This window comes from Vanellus vanellus (genome assembly GCF_965231255.1).
Source record: "Vanellus vanellus genome assembly, chromosome: 3".
NCBI lineage: Eukaryota > Metazoa > Chordata > Aves > Charadriiformes > Charadriidae > Vanellus > Vanellus vanellus.
The window spans coordinates 54,595,672-54,613,126 of NC_138907.1; the positions used below are offsets into that span (position 1 = coordinate 54,595,672).

At 40.0% G+C, this 17,455-nt stretch overlaps 1 protein-coding gene across 1 annotated transcript in view; it reads left to right on the top strand.

Moving 5' to 3' along the window:
- The window catches only part of LOC309669917 (utrophin-like), a 245,502-nt gene that overhangs the window by 174,964 nt on the left and 53,083 nt on the right, over positions 1 to 17,455 (top strand). The window contains exons 22-24 of the mRNA XM_082480714.1: positions 9,453 to 9,514; positions 10,514 to 10,588; positions 17,116 to 17,317. Of these exons, the coding sequence (XP_082336840.1) occupies positions 9,453 to 9,514; positions 10,514 to 10,588; positions 17,116 to 17,317 (339 nt within the window). The remainder of the gene's footprint in view (positions 1 to 9,452; positions 9,515 to 10,513; positions 10,589 to 17,115; positions 17,318 to 17,455) is intronic.

Here is a 17,455-nt window from a genome sequence, read left to right on the forward strand (position 1 = left end):
CTGGCACAGGCTGCCCAGGGAGGTTGTGGAGTCCCCTTCCCTGGAGATTTTCAAGACTCGCCTGGACGCAGTCCTGAGTAATGTGCTCTGGGCAATCCTGCTTTGGCAGGGGAGTTGGACTAGATGATCTCTGGAGGTCCCTTCCAACTCTGAAACTCTGTGATTCCATGAAATCAGAGTATTTTAATTCTCTATAAGAACATACACTCTTCTTAGTCAACCATAAGTTCATACCTTTACTTCATTTAAGTTGCTTTTTGTGATTGTCCTTGAATGAGAAATGTAAAATATTGAGAAGTGACATAGCTGTAGATTATGATATAGTTGTACCTCTGTTGAGTATTTAAAAAAAAATACTGCACTCTTCACAGTTTTACTGCACACGGAGAATGTGGAAAAAATTAGGGAACTGCAGCTGAGAAGGCACTTTAGGTAGCAATGAATCTGTAAGAGAAAGTCAAAATGATGCAAGACGTCTGTATTTTCAGATGAGCATCATTTATTCTGTTTCCTGGTGCCGAGGGGTAACATGCACTTACATGCACAGAGAGAAGTGTCTTAGAGAAAGATGTCCTTAGTGTGCCAGCACACCATGGTGGCTTTGGAGTGATAATTGTTCTTGCCACCCTCTTTACTATTGGTTGGCATGTCTGCCCTTTCTGGGGTTGTAAAGGAAGGATGTGAAAGATTAAAAAGCCAATGTACAAACTCCTCTGCTGCACAAGTTCAGACAGAGGCAGTCTGGATTTGAGACATTTTGGAAAGGAGTGACTATTCTGCTTGGCTGGAAGAAGGAGCCCAGGTTTAGCAAGGTGTGTGCACCCTGGGCTATGGCAGATATTTGGTTGAACTGAACCCACACACATGATTAATCCTCTCTCTTTTGTCCTCTTGAATTGCCTTACTATGGAACCCAAAGTTAACAAATGGCTTTGCCTCTGATATGGTTTTATTTGGTCCTTTTTGTCTCCCGTTTGATTTTTTTTCTTAATGGCAATCAATAGAAGTTTTTGTATTTCTGTAGTCTGAGTTTTCTCTGTCATGGTAGAATTCAATCAATGAAAACCTGAACCTGTAAAATCTCAATGCTGTTAAAAAAAAAAGAAAAAGGGACTAATGGGCAGTATGGAGGGGGATACAGCACAGCAGGCACAATATTTACTAATGCACTTTTGGTAATAAAAGTGTGGAGTTTGGACAAAAGGTTTGGCAAACTTCCCTCTGAATACATATTTCATAGGTTGGTTTGCAAAGGTTTGAGATTTAATAAGGAGAGTTTTCTGCTGTTGTTCATTTATAACTTTGAATCACACAAATAAGACATGCTTGGCCTCTATAACAGAAAATTAAAAAAATTAAGCCTATATTACATAGCACTTCAATAAAAAAATTCTAAGGAGAAACAGAAGAATAAAGGAGACATTATGTATGATTGTCAAACATCTTTGAGGAATGCACGATGAACTGAAAGGAATGTGCAGAAAACATAATTACCCTGGCATTTCTCACTGTTGTTCTTTTAACTGTAATTTAATGTTCTTCAGCTGTGTACCTTTCATTGGTATAAATTATTAGATATTTGTGCTGTACAGAAGAAACAAAAGGGTGATGCAGAAAGGGTTGCAGTGAGTTTAATCTCATGCAGGGCATTGCGTAGGGAGAGCAATTTCTTGGTGGAATCATTACATTGATCAATATCAAACTCCGTAGTCACCGTGGTTACTTTTCTACAGTCCTGTAAAGAGGCTGGCATCACTAACATCTTAAAAATCCCATTTTACCCCCTCCTCTATCATGTTTAACTTTATGGGGGGCAGGAATAAAATGCTTTCTGCTACTCCATTTTCTTCAAGACTCTTCATCAAGTCTTTCCTGATGTTTGGTTTACGCCTGTATGGGGGAGAGGGAGAGACCTAATGGAACTAAGAAACTTAACTTTTTTTCTTATTCTGGTTATATCCATAATCCCATTTTTAAAAGTATTAAGTATTTCCCCTAGAAGGGAAAATAAAATATAATTTGTAGAAAGAGATAATACAGGTTTCAGGTTTTGAGAGTTTCTTCAATTACTAGTTCCTGTGCTGGTCTTCTATTTCTATTGAAGAAATGCAGTAGTACGTTTTCTCGGAAGGGACTTCAAAATATCTACATAAAACTGTTCCACCAACCTCTAATATACATTACCCTTGCAATGCATTATGCCAACTCTTTTTCACCACTAAACAGTGTTTTCTAACGGGCTTGAAAGAAAAAAAAAAAGAAAATATATGATATCTAGATAAAACACCATGACATATTTATAAAGTTTTATTATGTTATTATGCCATTAGAAATTTGGCAAGGGCAGCAAAGTCAGAGTTCTGAGTGCTGTTGATTAATTAGTGATCAGTAAAGATCCTGATTTCAGTTAATGTTTTGTGCAAATGACTACAAGAACAGAAAGCCACTTAACGTAATGCCAGAGTACTGTTTCAGTACTTGCGGGTTTTGCTGCTGATTATCAACACAGAAATAGGCCTTGTCCATGCTAAGAAATGATAAAAACCCCACAAACCTGTCTCTAGTTTTCTTTCTTGTAGACAAAAAGCTAAAAAAGAATGAATTGAATATCTTTCACAACTCCACAGGCAGATTGAAACATCTGGAGAGGTACAACTCATACTCCATTCATTTCAACAGGACTGTTCTCTTATTTCTCGAGATCATAAATTAAATGACAAGCTAACTGTTTCTCAGCTCTTTATTTACAACCAGGAAGTATTTTTAACAAGGATTATCTTTGCTAACTATAATTAGAAAGCTGCCAGCAAACATAACGGACAAGAAACATATTGCAAGGGTAATTGTTTGTCATTTAAGCTTTACAGCACTTCATTAATATGTAGGTTTTTTAAAATTTGGAATATTTTATGGGTATAAAGTTTACTTTTAGTTAGTGAAATTTACACAAATGCATTTAGACTTTTTAAATTACACTGTTTTTTCATGTAATCTATTCATGGATGCATGTTTTGTTCCATGGCTTATGTTGTGTCAGTAGGTTTTGGCAGAAGAGACCTGGGATACTCTTACTCTGAATAACTCAGTCTTTTGATACTAACCAAAAAAAATAACACTGAATTAATTCTTTTGTGGCTCAGTCAGTGAAACGCTATTAATTTTGCCCTGACTGATCCATGTGGGAAGATGTAACACGTTCACACCACTTGAGATACTGTCCTGTAGACCAGCTCACTTTTGTCATAGCAGAAATCCATTCTTATGCCACCCACTATGCAGAATGAGATCTTGTAACTTCAGCTCCTGCTTGAAAAGTTCTTTTTATCCAGTGCCATCCACATGCAAGATGAATGATGAGCACCACTGTTGTTCACTGTCACTCAAAGTAAATATCACCTCACTTTACAAGTAGTTCTTCCTGAAGCTAGTACAGTACTTGCGAGAGAAGGTGCTCCTTGGCATGAGTGTCACTGCGACCTGGGCCAGAACTACCACAGTAGTTGTAACAGAGAGGGAGGACTCAGTAGATTTGTCTGCTCTTGGTTAAATGCTTGGTTTGAGTATTTTCAGTAGTTCAGTGAGATGACTACTACTACTACTACTAACTTCCTATGTTCTAACTTGTGCCCATTGCCCCTCATCCTGTCACTGGGAACCACTGAAAAGAGCCTGGCTCCATCCTCCTTCAACCCACCCTTTAGATACTTGTACGCCATAATAAGGTCTCCCCTCAGCCTTCTCTTCTCCAGGCTAAAGAGTCCCAGCTCTCTCAGCCTTTCCTCATAAGGGAGATGCTTCAATCCCTCAGTCATCTTAGTTGCCCTTCATTGGACTCGCTCCAGCAGTTCCCTGTCCCTCTTGAACTGGGGAGCCCAAAACTGGACACAGTATTCCAGTTGTGGCCTCATCAGTGCAGAGTAGAGGGGGAGAATGACGTCCTTCGACCTACTGGCCACACTCTTCCCTATGCAGCCCAGGATTCCATTGGCCTTTTTGGCAACAAGGGCACATTGCTGGGCCATGGATAATTTACTGTCTACCACAACCCCCAGATCCTTCTCCTCAGAGCTACTTCCCAGCAGGTCCGCCCCTAACCTGTACTGGTGCCTAGCATTCTTCCTCCCCAGGTGCAGGACCTTGCACTTGCTCTTGTTGAACCTCATTAGGTTCTTTTCTGCCCAGCTCTCCAGCCTGTCCAGGTCACGCTGGATGGCAGCGCGGCCCTCTGGGGTGTCAGCCACCCCACCCAGTTTGGTATCATCAGCAAACTTGCTGAGGATACACTCTGTCCCCTCATCCAGGTCATTAATGAATATATTAAACAAGATTGGACCAAGTATTGACCCCTGGGGGACACCGCTGGTTACAGGCCTCCAACTAGACTCTGTGCCGCTGATCACAACCCTCTGAGTTCTGTTCCGCGGCCAACTCTCAATCCACCTCACTGTCACCTCATCTAGCCCATACTTCCTCAGCTTCCTAATGAGGATGTTATGGGAGACAGTGTCAAAAGCCTTGCTAAAGTCAAGGTAGATGACATCTACGACTCTCCCCTCATCCAGCCAACCAGTTATAACATCATAGAAAGCTATCAGATTGGTCAAGCACGATTTACCCTTGGTAAATCCATGTTGACCTCTTCCAATAACTTCCTGTTCCTCAACGTGTTTGGAGATGACATCCTTTGCTTTAGGGATGACATCTTTCATGTATACATGTGAAAGACATGCAAAGAAGGTGTGTCATCTTTTGTTTATCAATCTCCTTGTTCTTGTAGGTCTGACGTGTTGTGTGTCATTTGTGTTTACCAAGCAAGGTATCGAAGAAGCAGGGGAGCAAGCAAGTCTGCTTTTACTCACTGGGCAATAACTGACAGGCAGTTGTAACTACCGCAGTGTATTTTAGAATAAGTTGCTGTGTCATGAACTTGCATAGAAAGGAGCTGTGAGATCCTGGTCAGAAAGATCTCCCCCAGTTTCAAGTCTGTCTCGTCTGTTACAGACATCCAGTACTGTAAAGTTTCTGAGCGCGTGTCTCAGTGTTTGATCTGCTTGCATTAGTCTTGCATCAATAACGCAAAAGTTACTGTAGCTACAGCAGAGAAAGATGGATGTTATTTCAAAGAGCTGCTTTACAAACCAGATCACCAGAAAGCACTTTGTCTTGCATGCCTCCTGTTTGGAGCGCCTAATAAAATGACTCCTTTCTCTGACAGTTTTATTTGTAGTATAGGAAGGTTATCTGCACACCCATTTTTTTTATCTTCCTGTGAAAATCAATTTGTGTGCACATAAAAGTCCCTGCATTTTATGGAATTGTTATCAAACAAAACTTTGCATGAAGAAATGTCCCTGTTGAGACTGATTCCTCCCTTCTCCCCCAGTTTTTATAGCTCTTTTTAAATTTACATTTACTTTTTTTTTTCCCCTCGTCTATCCAGTATAGTCTGGCTTTGTTGTCTTCTGTCTCGAAAATGAAGCCTAGCCATGGAATATATTTGGTGGCAGTAGCAGCACTGCCCGCGGCGGTGGAGCTGCTGCCTCCTTTGACCTGAACAGACTGTTGAGTCAGTGATTCACTCACTCTAAGCCCATTCCTCTTTTCTGCTGGATCCGTGTACGTGAACACTCAGCCGTTACAGGAGGTTTCTCGCTAGGTGTTTTGGGATGAGACTGGCACGATCGCAGCCATGTGGCAGCTGTCTGGTAGTAACGGCTTTTGGGTAACTATGGGCAAAACTGAATGAAGGGATTCTCTCTTGCCTTTTTTCCATTCCCTCAGATGATGTTCACAGGCCCTCCTTGCTCACATGACGCTCCTGGCAGGTAGCTGCCACATGTGGCATGCAAAAGAACTGAGTGATAAGTTTTAAAAACTCATTACACTATACACAATCTTGCACAAATGTGTTTCTCTTTCAAATGAAAATAGAAACATAAAAATATCTTCTGGTCATTATGTTATTAGGTATGCATTTAATTTTCTGTGTTTTTCTGTAAAGAGAGAATATAGCTGTTCAGGTATTTACTGCATTAAATGGAGAAACAAGGTGATAGTGCGGGATACAGAGATTTTGGATATCTGCTTCACTTTTTTTCTGCTTCATGTTAAGCACACAAAATAGGAAAAATAACATAATTTTTGCATGGCGTGTTGTCATGATTAAAGTGTTTTTTAGTCTTTCAGATAAAACGGCTACTGAAAATATGTACTTAAAGCATACACTTTCAATAATGAAACTGTTATTTGTTCTTACAACTTGGAAGCCTGATTTAAGGAAAAATATTGATTGGTAATATCAGTTCATTAATTGCATATACGTTTTGTAAATTACTTAGAAGCTGAACTCTAAATTACAATTAGATCTGCCCACATCCTAATTAATCATAACAGATGCATACTGGAGTATATCAGTATATTTCTGGAGGAGGGAGGGAGAGGAAATCGAGGACTTATCCAATTAATTAACTATTTTTTTTTCTTCCTAAAAAATAAATAAAAAATGACAAAAGGTTTCTGGGCCTGGAAAAAATTAACAATATATTATGAGAAAAAAAGAATTTCAAATCAACTTTTGCTGTTGATCCATTGTTTGAGTAGAGAGGCATTTTCTGCTAATAAACCTTTGCACTTCTGCAGTGCTTCCAAGGGGAGATACTTGCAGCATCCCACAAGTAAGAAATGGATTTCTTCATGGAAACATATTTTTTAATGCCAGAAAATAGTGAACTGAGAAACAAAGGTTGCAATTCAGCAAAGTTCTTACCATCACAACTAATTTTAACATGATGGTTTCTAAGTCAGTAAACAGGATTTGAATCAGGTAAATTGCATGTTGTTTACATGCAGTGTTTGCATTAATATTGCAGCATTTAAAATAGAGTGAAATGTATTTTTATATATACGTATATTTAAAGTTTCTGTCACAGTACTGCCACCTACCTTTACTGTTAACATAGAAGTTTCAAGGTGTTTTAGTTAAGAGTCTCTTCTCAGAAAATCGAAGAGATCCTTTTCACTTATGATGTTGACAGTAAAATCACCAGTCTTGGTTGTTGGGTTTTCTTTTGGTTTTGTTGGTTTTTTGCTTGTTTGGGAGGCGGAGGGGCACTTCTTGGTCAGGGGAGTTGGGCTAAAGCGGTTTCCTTAAAACAAGTTTCATTAAACTGATCACATATTGATCTGTTTCTGTGGGCAGTCACAATGGGTTTTGTCAACAGAAATCAGTTCTAAATGGTCAACATGGTAACGGTGGCATCCTGCTTAACATGATAGTGCAAAGATTTGGCAGCTTCAGGACTAGTTTTGAGGTTATTTAATAAGTTGGTCAGTGAACCTGAAATATTGTATTTTCTTTTCCTGTTACTGAAGCTGTGTATGTTATTCTTCTTTGTAATATACTGCAGGTTTTTGAGAATGCTGGACAGTCAGTTGCCTTTGCCTTGGCATAGCCCCAAACCCAGATACATCCTTCTTTGTTGTCCTTGGCTTCATGATGATTTATTGGTGTGCCCCTTCCAGGGAAATAATTGTCAGGCTCCTTGTTTTTGAAATGACTTTTCTGGACAAGGATAAACATAGTGCTGTTTTAAAAGTGTCTTTCTAGAAACTGCTAAACCACTGATATAGATAGTGGTATGCCTTGGCTTTGGAGTTCAGCATAGCAGACCGCCTCATTTCGAATTTGAAACATGAACGTAATTCATGTAATGTTATTATCAAACTGAAACCAAATAAAAGTTTTGGCTCAGGAATAATGTGTTCAGATGTAAAGATGTACTTCGGTGTTCTGAATTGGTTTACTATAGTATTTCAGAGTCAATCGAGGTCTAACAGAAGATGTTGTTTTGACTGCATGTTGTATAAATCTCTTGTTTAAACGTAATCACGTTCAGGGCTTTTCCCTCCTTTCATTTGTCTACTTGAGAATAATCACAAAGAGGGAAAGGAGGATTTATACCTATTGTATGAGTAGGAAATACACATTTTGTCTGTGAACTTCCATGAAAAACACCTCACAAAGGTGTGATGGTGCCAGATGGATAAATGAGACTCATGGCAGAGAGAGTTAAGCCTGGTGACAGAGAGAAGGTGACTCTGGAGACTTAGACCAGACTCAAAGCTGGAAAGGTCACACTGGTGTACAGAATGTAAAGTGAGGATCATATCCCCTATGCAGAGACCCAGTGCATGCGCTTTCCATTAGTGTATCTTGAAAGGTAACGTAAGTAAGTGCCCTCAGCACTTACTTTGTTTGGAGCCTGCATCGCCTTTGTGGTACCTGTCCTGTCTCTGTAGCTCTTTGGGGCAGGGATCTTCTGTCCCCCCTTTTTTTTTTTCATCACTTAGGAGAAAAGGGTTCATTTTTGGTTGGTTCCTCAATAGGGGGTGGTGGGCGGGGAATCAATGATGATAAATTATTGTGCACCCACTGAGGTACAACCATTTATACCAGCTGAAGATACAGTGTGCTGCATTTAAGGCCAAAGTGCTGTTTAAAGTCATTGTTTACAACTAAATACACCTGTATGTGAAAAAAAAAAAAAAAGTGTGCGCATTAACAATTTTAAATACAAACAAAGGTGAGATAAGTGGTATTCTCTGCTCATTACTATGAGCAGAGATATATGCTAACCTAGCATAATTCCATTTTCATTATTAACTTCTAAAAGGAGTGCTATGATCTTTTAAACACAACTTCTCTAATTAATTTTCTTGCAAATCTAATTCAAATGTAAATACTTTGTGAGACAAGAATGTGCCATCATTCCAACAATTAATATTCAGAAATACAAGTGAGATGTGGCTTGTAGAAGGGAATTGGAGATTTCAGTAGACCTGACATAATACACATTTTGACCCCTGTGGCTGCATACCCGAAACTTTGGTGAATAGAAACAGCAGTGCTAAACGGTGGGTTTAAGTGATGCTGCCTATTGAGTCTCTGTTTTACGAGCTCTAGTGTAGAACACACCCCCTAAATGAAGACAGCTGTTGATCGGGCATGTGAAGTGTGATCAGCCTTTCCATGCATTACTGGAAAAGTTTAGGATTGTTGTATGTGTTCTGATACATGTGTTCAGATACGCAATGAATTCTGAAATGAAACCTCAATGCTTTTTATTTTTAAGTGTTTTTACAAATATTTTTGTTGTGCTACAGCAGCAGGAAGTTTTGCTTTTTTACTTTATTAGTATACCTCTTAGCTTCAGAATCAGAGTTCAACGGACACAGTCACACTTAGAATCAAAAGTAAATACTGTTAAAGATGGGTGGGCTGTTGTCTAACCTACTTTGATTCAAATCAAGGAGCTGAGTGGCACAGGTCATGTATTTTATTTAAAGAGCTGAGGGATTTCTTGCCGCTTAAAACACAGAAAATCAGTTTTTTTGTCGTTTGCATTGTGTGTATGTGCGTTGCCTGAAACTTTGATTACTTCATTCCTTTGTAGTCACGAGACACAGACAACCTGTTGGGATCATCCTAAAATGACTGATCTTTTCCAGTCCTTAGGTGAGTGCATTTCTTGAAATAACCCATTATGTGATGTTCATTCCATAAGTAAAAGCCTGCGTTTGTCTGCTGCCCACATCTGAGTTCCCATCAACTGTGTGTAACAGAGCATGTCCCCCTTTGCGATGAGACACACTTTGCAGGAAACCTACTGCCTTGATCCATGTCGTGTTTATTGCCTTTCAGTAATTTTAATTCTGAACAATGTGCTCTGACTCTATGCTTTAATGCAGTATCTTCTTTATTCCTTTGAAATCCACGAGGGGTTGTCCAATGATACAGGCTGCCTGTGTGTTTAAAGCAGGATGGCAGTCTGCATTTTGTAATAAATCAGAGCAGCTACACTATCATTAAAGGCTAGACCATCTTATAGTACAACTAGTCCAACATGTTCTGCTAACATCTACATTTACTGTGAAATCTCCCTTTCTAGGGAACGAAAGGGTAAAATTCTGCTAAGTGAGGGAAGATGTTACTATATCTATCAGTTTCTGAAATAGAGCTTATGGCTATCTGACTGTCGCTTTCAAAGCACTATTTACAAAGTCATGGCATAGAAATTATGGCATAAAAAGCCATTTTTTCTCTGTTACTGACCTTTGCTGACCTATTTTTCTTGTATGTTGTCCGATGGAGTTGTAAATTATTTGAGAAATATACCATATTTCAGCAGTTGTCTGGAAACTACTTCACACTGCATAATATGTATGCAAAACTCAATTATATGTATATGTATTACATGTGCCAAGATAGCGTCAGGCTTTCTGGTGCGCCAGTCTCTGAAGACGCTGGACTGCCAGAGTCAGGAGGCTTTCCCTGCTGGTGGATTGGACTGAAGTCCCAAATTCTCAGTTTTATTTGTTCTGATATATTCTATTAAGTCATTGCAGAGAAGAAAAGGGATATTGGACTTTTTCCAGAATTAGAACATTTATATGTAAAGGAAACTTATGGACTCTCTTTTTAGGGCTGCTCACGTTTCTGTTTCTGCTATTTCAGCTGACTTGAACAACGTACGCTTCTCAGCTTACCGTACGGCCATCAAAATCCGAAGACTGCAAAAAGCACTGTGCTGTGAGTTTGACCTTCCAGACAAATTGTTTCTCAACAGTACTTGGGGAAGGGAGGGTCAGCTTAAGCCTAACGACATTAATGTTTAACAAGGGACCAGAAAGATCCTTGACAGAATGTCAACCAAAAAAATGGCAGGAAGAATTCCTAATAGTAGGTGTCATTATTGCCAATGAACAAAGTAAATTAATGAAAAAAAGTGGTGCAGCAGGTAAGTTGAAACGGCATGCCCACTTAGAGTACTTTGAGAAGTGATAGGAAAATAAATATTGAACCTCTTGACTGTTGCATGCTGTTCCTGATGCAAACCAGTGTGACATAATGTGAGCTACAATCCTGACCTTTGACATAAACTCAGATATTGTATGATATTTTTAGAGCTTTATCCTGTTGGTTTGGGGTTTTTTTTGTGTGTTTTTGCTGCTGCTAGATAACTTTGAAAATATTCCTTCCTCACAGCAAGAATATCTTGTTGTGTGAATTCCAGTTAAGGAGGTGAGCTCTCACCTGAGTCTCCTGGGCAGAGCAAACTCAAGAGTACTCTTTGGAGTCATCCTGTCACCGGTATTTCTGCATTGTTCTTGAGAATCAGGATGATAAAAAGAATATCTGGTACTTCCTGGGGGAATCTGAGCTAGCCTGTGACTGCTCAGTGTTTATTTTAAAGAAATGGGATGGGACTAATAGTTTGATGTAATACAGAAATGGCTTACGTTATAGAGAGGGGCAAGACACGTGAAGACAAGGACAAAAAGCTTAGAAGGAAGTGAGATTTTGTGAGAAGGCAGAGAAGAGAGTGTGTGTGGAAGAAAACTAGCAGGAACATAGAGCTGGAGACTAAGGTGTACAAAAAAGAAAGGAGTGCAAAAAATTCTGTTGTTGAGATGATGAGAATACGGATTTTTAAAATGATTTGGACTATAAATGGAAAATACATAAAGCCATAGATATACCAGAAAGAAACCAGGGTGAAGCAGAAAAAAAATGGCAGCAGGGCAGTTTTGGAAGGAGATGTGGGTTGTGGGTGAGTGTGAAGGTCCCAGATTTTAGACCTTTTGAAAGGTTTTGGCAACAGCTGGTATAAAAATATTACACAACATTACTAAATTTTCTTGTTTAAACTCAGGAGTCGTTGCTGCAGAAAGACTTTTCAGCCCTGAAGGGGGTACAGTACTGCAGTCTGAGTAGGAACACAAGAGGGACAAAGCCATCCTAACGATGCAAGCAAGGAAGGAGTTGCGCAAAGAGGGCTTTCTTCCTGCCCTCCTGCCCCTTCCTTCCTGTTTTCTTTCCAGCCTAGAAGACAGCAGCCTGATTTTGGCAGTAGCTTCTTGGCTGCACTTCAGATATGTATTATACCAAATGAAGCTGTGCCTGAGATGGTGACTAGCTGCTCCAGAATACTAGAGTGCATCTATGCAACAGCACGGGCTCTTGGGAGTACCTCTCACCACTTCTTCGTATGCTATACTGGCTTCGCACTGAATTTCAAATCGAGTTCAAGATCATGGGTTCAAGATCTTACATTTGGGAAAAACTGTCCTTTGAAAGATTGTTTGATGGTGTTGAAATAAAAACTGTATTTCTTTCGCACAGCCTAGAGCTTCTCTCTGCAAGAGCTATGGTCTCACCAAGACTATAATTTCATCTCCCAGCAAGACTAAAGAGCATCATGAGCTTTCTGCTTATCAGTGTGCTGGTTACAAAGTAGGCATCAACATGTATCTGAAAACCAATAGCAAAGCAAGAAACTGGAAAGCAAAGTAAAATTCTCCTTGCGCATGCTGCTCCTCAGGGAAGACAAAAAACAGACTGCACATAATGGATGCTAATCGCGCTGCCTATTTCTGACAGGCATACAGATTGTCTAGCGACCTGTATAGAACAAACTTCACTTTCATTACTTCTAATAGGCTTTGAGGAGGATCATACTTCCTGCTCGTGCTTTTACTGCAAAATATATCAATTTTTGTAATAACTGCAATGGTTAGCTCTCCTCATTTGCAGATTTCAAAAGTATCCTTCTATCAAAGTGAATATCGTCTCCAGTTTCGGGGAGATGAGGGAAGTGGAAAGAGGACAGAGGGAAGTAGTAAGAAGTAAGGAGAAGATTTCAGTTTGAAAGAGCCAGGAGTAAAGCTGTCATCTCTATAGATCAAATCTGCCTCATTATTTATGAAACCGTTTGCATGCTCCATCTCTGTCTCATGGGAGGAGACAACAGCCAAAAAAATCTTTATTACATGCACATATTTGACCAAGGATTGGTGTAATTTGTGAGAACACAACGTTGTGGGGTTTGAAGAAAGTCATTACAGATTATGCAGAAAGCTAAATGCTACAAGAATTTTCTGTCCATGAACAGGAACTCGTTATGATCTGGCACAATTTTAAGACTACCTTCAAAAAGATGTGTTCCTTTTGTCAAGAAAATACTGTTCTTTTTGTCATTGTTTGCTTAGCAGATTATTTCTTGCCAGGGAACAGGTCAAACTGCATTTGACTCTGATGATTCTTGGCCTGTTTCTGTCCTATGAATGACTGCTGGGATAGCTGAAACACGGCACGTGCTAACACCTCCTCTCTGAAGAAGGGGAGAGTGGTTAAGCCTATCTAGAATTCTTTTCTTGACTTTGTTTTTTTGTTGGTTGTTTTGTTTTAAGGTAGGAAGTCATCTTCTGTGCCCCTGCCGTTCATTCTCTGGTCTGAGTTGCTTTAGTCTTCCTTTGCATTTCCTGTCATTTTAACTGTGGATGGTTTTTAAAGGTGTTTGGATGTAGAATGCTTCAGAAAGCCTTATGTGCTAAGGCAAAGAAAATGTCAAAAAAAAAAAAAAATCACTCAAAAATGAGATCACTGTAAAATGTGAGAAATTGCTGTCACAGCTGCAGTGTGTGTATAACTGCAAAGGCCTTTTTGGTGAGAACTCCAAGGGCAGAGCTGAAGAGGGATGCACAGTCCCTCTTGCACCTGATAGATTTTGACTTTGTCGTGAGGACTGGAACAGAGTACTAGTGCTATACAAGCAGGTTCGGGGGGGTGTGATTTGAGAACTGTACTTTGGAAAACTTGCTGATGCCAAATCTCTCTTCTAAGTCTTTTCTCTGTAAGTGTCAAAAAAAAAAAAAAAGGTTCTGGGGAAGTTTTTCCCTCCCACTCCCCCCACCTCCTTCTAGAAGTGGGCAAGCAGAGTCATGTTTCATCCTGTTCTGTTTTTTGGAAGGTAGATTCCTGCAGAGACTAATATATGTGTGTATGTACCTACGTGTATTTATTTCGCAGGAAGCTGAGGAAGGTTGCAGCTTGGAAAGAAGAAATTCTTGATTAGCTTCTCTGTCTCAGATGATGTGAGGCAGACATACTGAGCGCACTTTTCCACTGTAGCAGAAGAAGGATGGGGCCAGAGAGAGTATCCTGTGTTGCAGCTGTACTGGGCAGCTATGCAACACCTGGCCCTGACTATAATGTTTTATTCTTGTGCAGCATACTTTAACTCGTTTTCAAGAAATGATATTGCCCCAGATACTGAAGTGTAGTACTGGAAGGGGAAAAAGGAACAAAACAACGATGTGTATTCGGAATTTCTGTCACTGAGCTCCTCTAGGTGATTTAAAATTTAAGAATGCTAATAGGAATATCAACTGCACAAGGTTAAGGAACGAACATTAAGGCACACCGGACTACAAGCCATGTAGATTTCCCTCAGCCATCCAGTCTTTTGCTGGGACTGCTGTCGTTCACAAGGTCTTTCTAATAAAAAAGCTCCATAGCAATACCTGCCTATTTGCTGTGGCGTTACAGCAGCCTCAAATTTGCCATTAGCAGCTGCATGTCTTTACTTGCTCCTGAGTCAGTCTCGCATCTGCTTGAACCACGCTGAATGACGTGGTTTCTGTTTATAGTTTTCCTTTGGGAAAGTGTCCTCGCTGCAGAAAGGAAAGAAATGACCCTTGTGTCCGTGTGTCGGTTAACGGCAGGGTTGGTCGTTCCGCGTGTTTCAGCAGATGCAGAACGGTACAGCAGAAACGCACTAAAAGCTGTGTACGGTAGGCTTCATGCCAGCAATGGCATCCGAGTCTCAGGTTAGCTTTTCTCCATTGGCATAAACGTAGTTTGTTTGAAAACTTTCAGAAATGAAATGTAATGAGAAACTAATTCCTCTTTACATCAGCCCAATGCAGGGGTCCTGCTAGTAGGTAGACCTTACCATGGCAGGGTAACCGCCTGTACCCAAAGTTCATTCAGCCCAGCGAGTACTGAAGTAAGCAGGGACGGAACTAATTTCCTCTGGTTGTCCTCCATGAATGGTGTCGTCCAAAAGTGTAAGTTTTGCTCGATTTGCATTAGTGCAGCAGCAGAGTTTCCTTTTAGTATGAAAATGCTGAAAGTACCTCTCCCAATCCCCTCTAGAAATGTGAATGTGAGATTTTAATGCCAGCAGATCGAGATGTGAAGTTAGCAGGCTTACTCCAGTGTCTGTTGAATTGCCGTTTTCATCGTGAGGATGGTTACGCTAAGCCAAGCCCAAAAGCTACAATTTTTTGGCATTCCAAAGGATTCTAAGTTTTCGCTGCCTTTAAAAAGGGCAGGTCTTGGGTGCTGTCAATCTGTTTTAGGAAGATGCTTACCTGCTTTTAGCCAACATTTAAGTACATTATAAAACCACGTTGAATAAAATACCACTGCCAAAGTGATTGCAATAATTTTGAGGGTGTTTTTCCCCCCTATAAGTCATGAAGGAAAAGCATGAAAAGTGGCCGTCTCTCCTTAGTGCAATATTTATGTAGTTGTGTGGCATGTTACAGTTTTGCACCTGGCTTTACCCCCCTCACTCCAATCCAATAGTCTGTGTTGCATTGTGGTGGACTGTGGGTTTTTTTTGTGTGTTTTGTTTTTTTGTTTATAAATATGCCTGTGAGCCTTTTCCAGTGTATTACATATTTTCCAACTACTGTGGAAGATTATGCTGCAGTGTACTGCCAAATAGTTTGGCTACCTCAGGTCAAACAAGTGGTGAGGTGTTTTGCTGCAATTAGCAGTCTGCCTGTTTGGTAAACACATGGCTCGCATTTGTTTGCAAGCCCAAGAGATGGGCCCTTAGAAAAAAAGAAAAAGAAAATAAAAAGCAAACAAACACACACCCCCCCCGCAAGTCTGATGCTGTGAAGTTAGAACAGAACGTACAGATGCCAGTGAGGGAGTAAAAAAGTAAGGGCTATGAGGTAATGTTTCTCATTGTACGGTGATGTTACGAAGGGTAGATGGAGGAAATGGGATTGGGAATGTAACCTTCTTTTGGCCTATAACCTTATCTTTTGGTAGATGCTCGTTGAGTTCTTGATGGAATTGCTCGTAGTGGTTGGTGTTGTCTTGCTCCTGCTTTTTTCTGCTGTATTTAATTTCCAGCTCAAGCTAGACTTACCTGATATGCTCAGACTGCCCTCCTGGGGTCCTTATTTAACATTATCGGTGCAGAGCAATTTACAACACATCTGAAGATTGTCATGTTTCAGTTCCTTTGAGAGATTACATGTATAGTGTAAATGTGTTACTGGCTCTCCAGAAACAGCTCTGTATGAGCTCGGAATATACTTCAACTTCATGTTGTATACACTGTAGCGAGCATACTGATATGTTGCAGATTTTTTTTTTTTGCTAAAGCCCTCACTTCTGACAAAAAATGTCACTGGGATTATACCACCCTTTGACTTACATTATTTTTCCTTCTTTTACACCAAAATAAGTTTCTTCTTTTCCACCTTGTTTTGCAAAAGGAATTAGAAGACCTTTTTGACAGCTTTTTATTTTCACCATGCAAACCCCAGATTCTCCCAATCACAATCACGTTTCTGTGGTTTTGGCGGGAAAAACCTTTGTCATGTCTAGGATATCCATAGCATCACCAGCTGCTTATAGAAGGCATGCTGTAATAAAGGAGATCAAAATATTTTTCATGAAGGCATAGCGGTTTTTGTGTTCTGGAAGACTGCAATAAATCATTTTCCCATGTCCCCCTTGCTATCTTTTAAACGTTAATTTAGCCACTGCTGTTCAGTTAACCAGGCCTCGGTACATTCCTGCTGCATTTAGGAGAACATTGTTACCTAAGAATTTGCTTTGCTTTACATTTAATCAGAAGTGATAGTCATTTAATGGGTTTCTGCTTTATGGTAAATGCAAAGAATCCTCTAAGCCTAGTGGACCCCCAGTGTGTGTACATCTGAAGTTAAGATCCTCTAATTATGCAGACTACTTCAGCAGCTCTTTAAACGTTCTTCTGAGCTGTGCAGTGCCATTATGGTGTTCTTGTTGATTCTGTTTTTTTTAAATATATAGTACCAAAATGCTGTCGGCGTCTCACAGAGGACAATTTTTCACTATAATGTTACTAAATGAAAGCTACTTCTTGGCAAATTGTCTGCAGCGTTTGCTACAATAGGCTCGTAACAAGTATTGTGACTGCTGTGCTCGGGCATCCGTATTCATGCCTTTATTTTTTATTTTTATTTTTTTTAATCACCTGTTGTTAGTGGACCTGTTGGACCTGAACACAACAAGTGAAGTTTTCAAACAGCACAAGTTGAGTCAAAATGACCAGCTGATTGGTGTCCAGGATGTGATCAGCTGTCTCACTACCATCTACAGTGGGCTCGAAGAGAAACACAAAGATATGGTGAATGTTCCTCTCTGCGTAGACATGTGTCTGAACTGGCTACTCAATGTATATGATAGGTAAGTAACAAGCCTTTATTCACAGTGTGTATCGCAGGAATTTAATGTTGTATTAACAAAGTATAAACCATGGAGACAGAATTGGTAATTTTTGCACGTGACTTATCAAAAATGCTAGACATAGGACTGCTGTCTGTT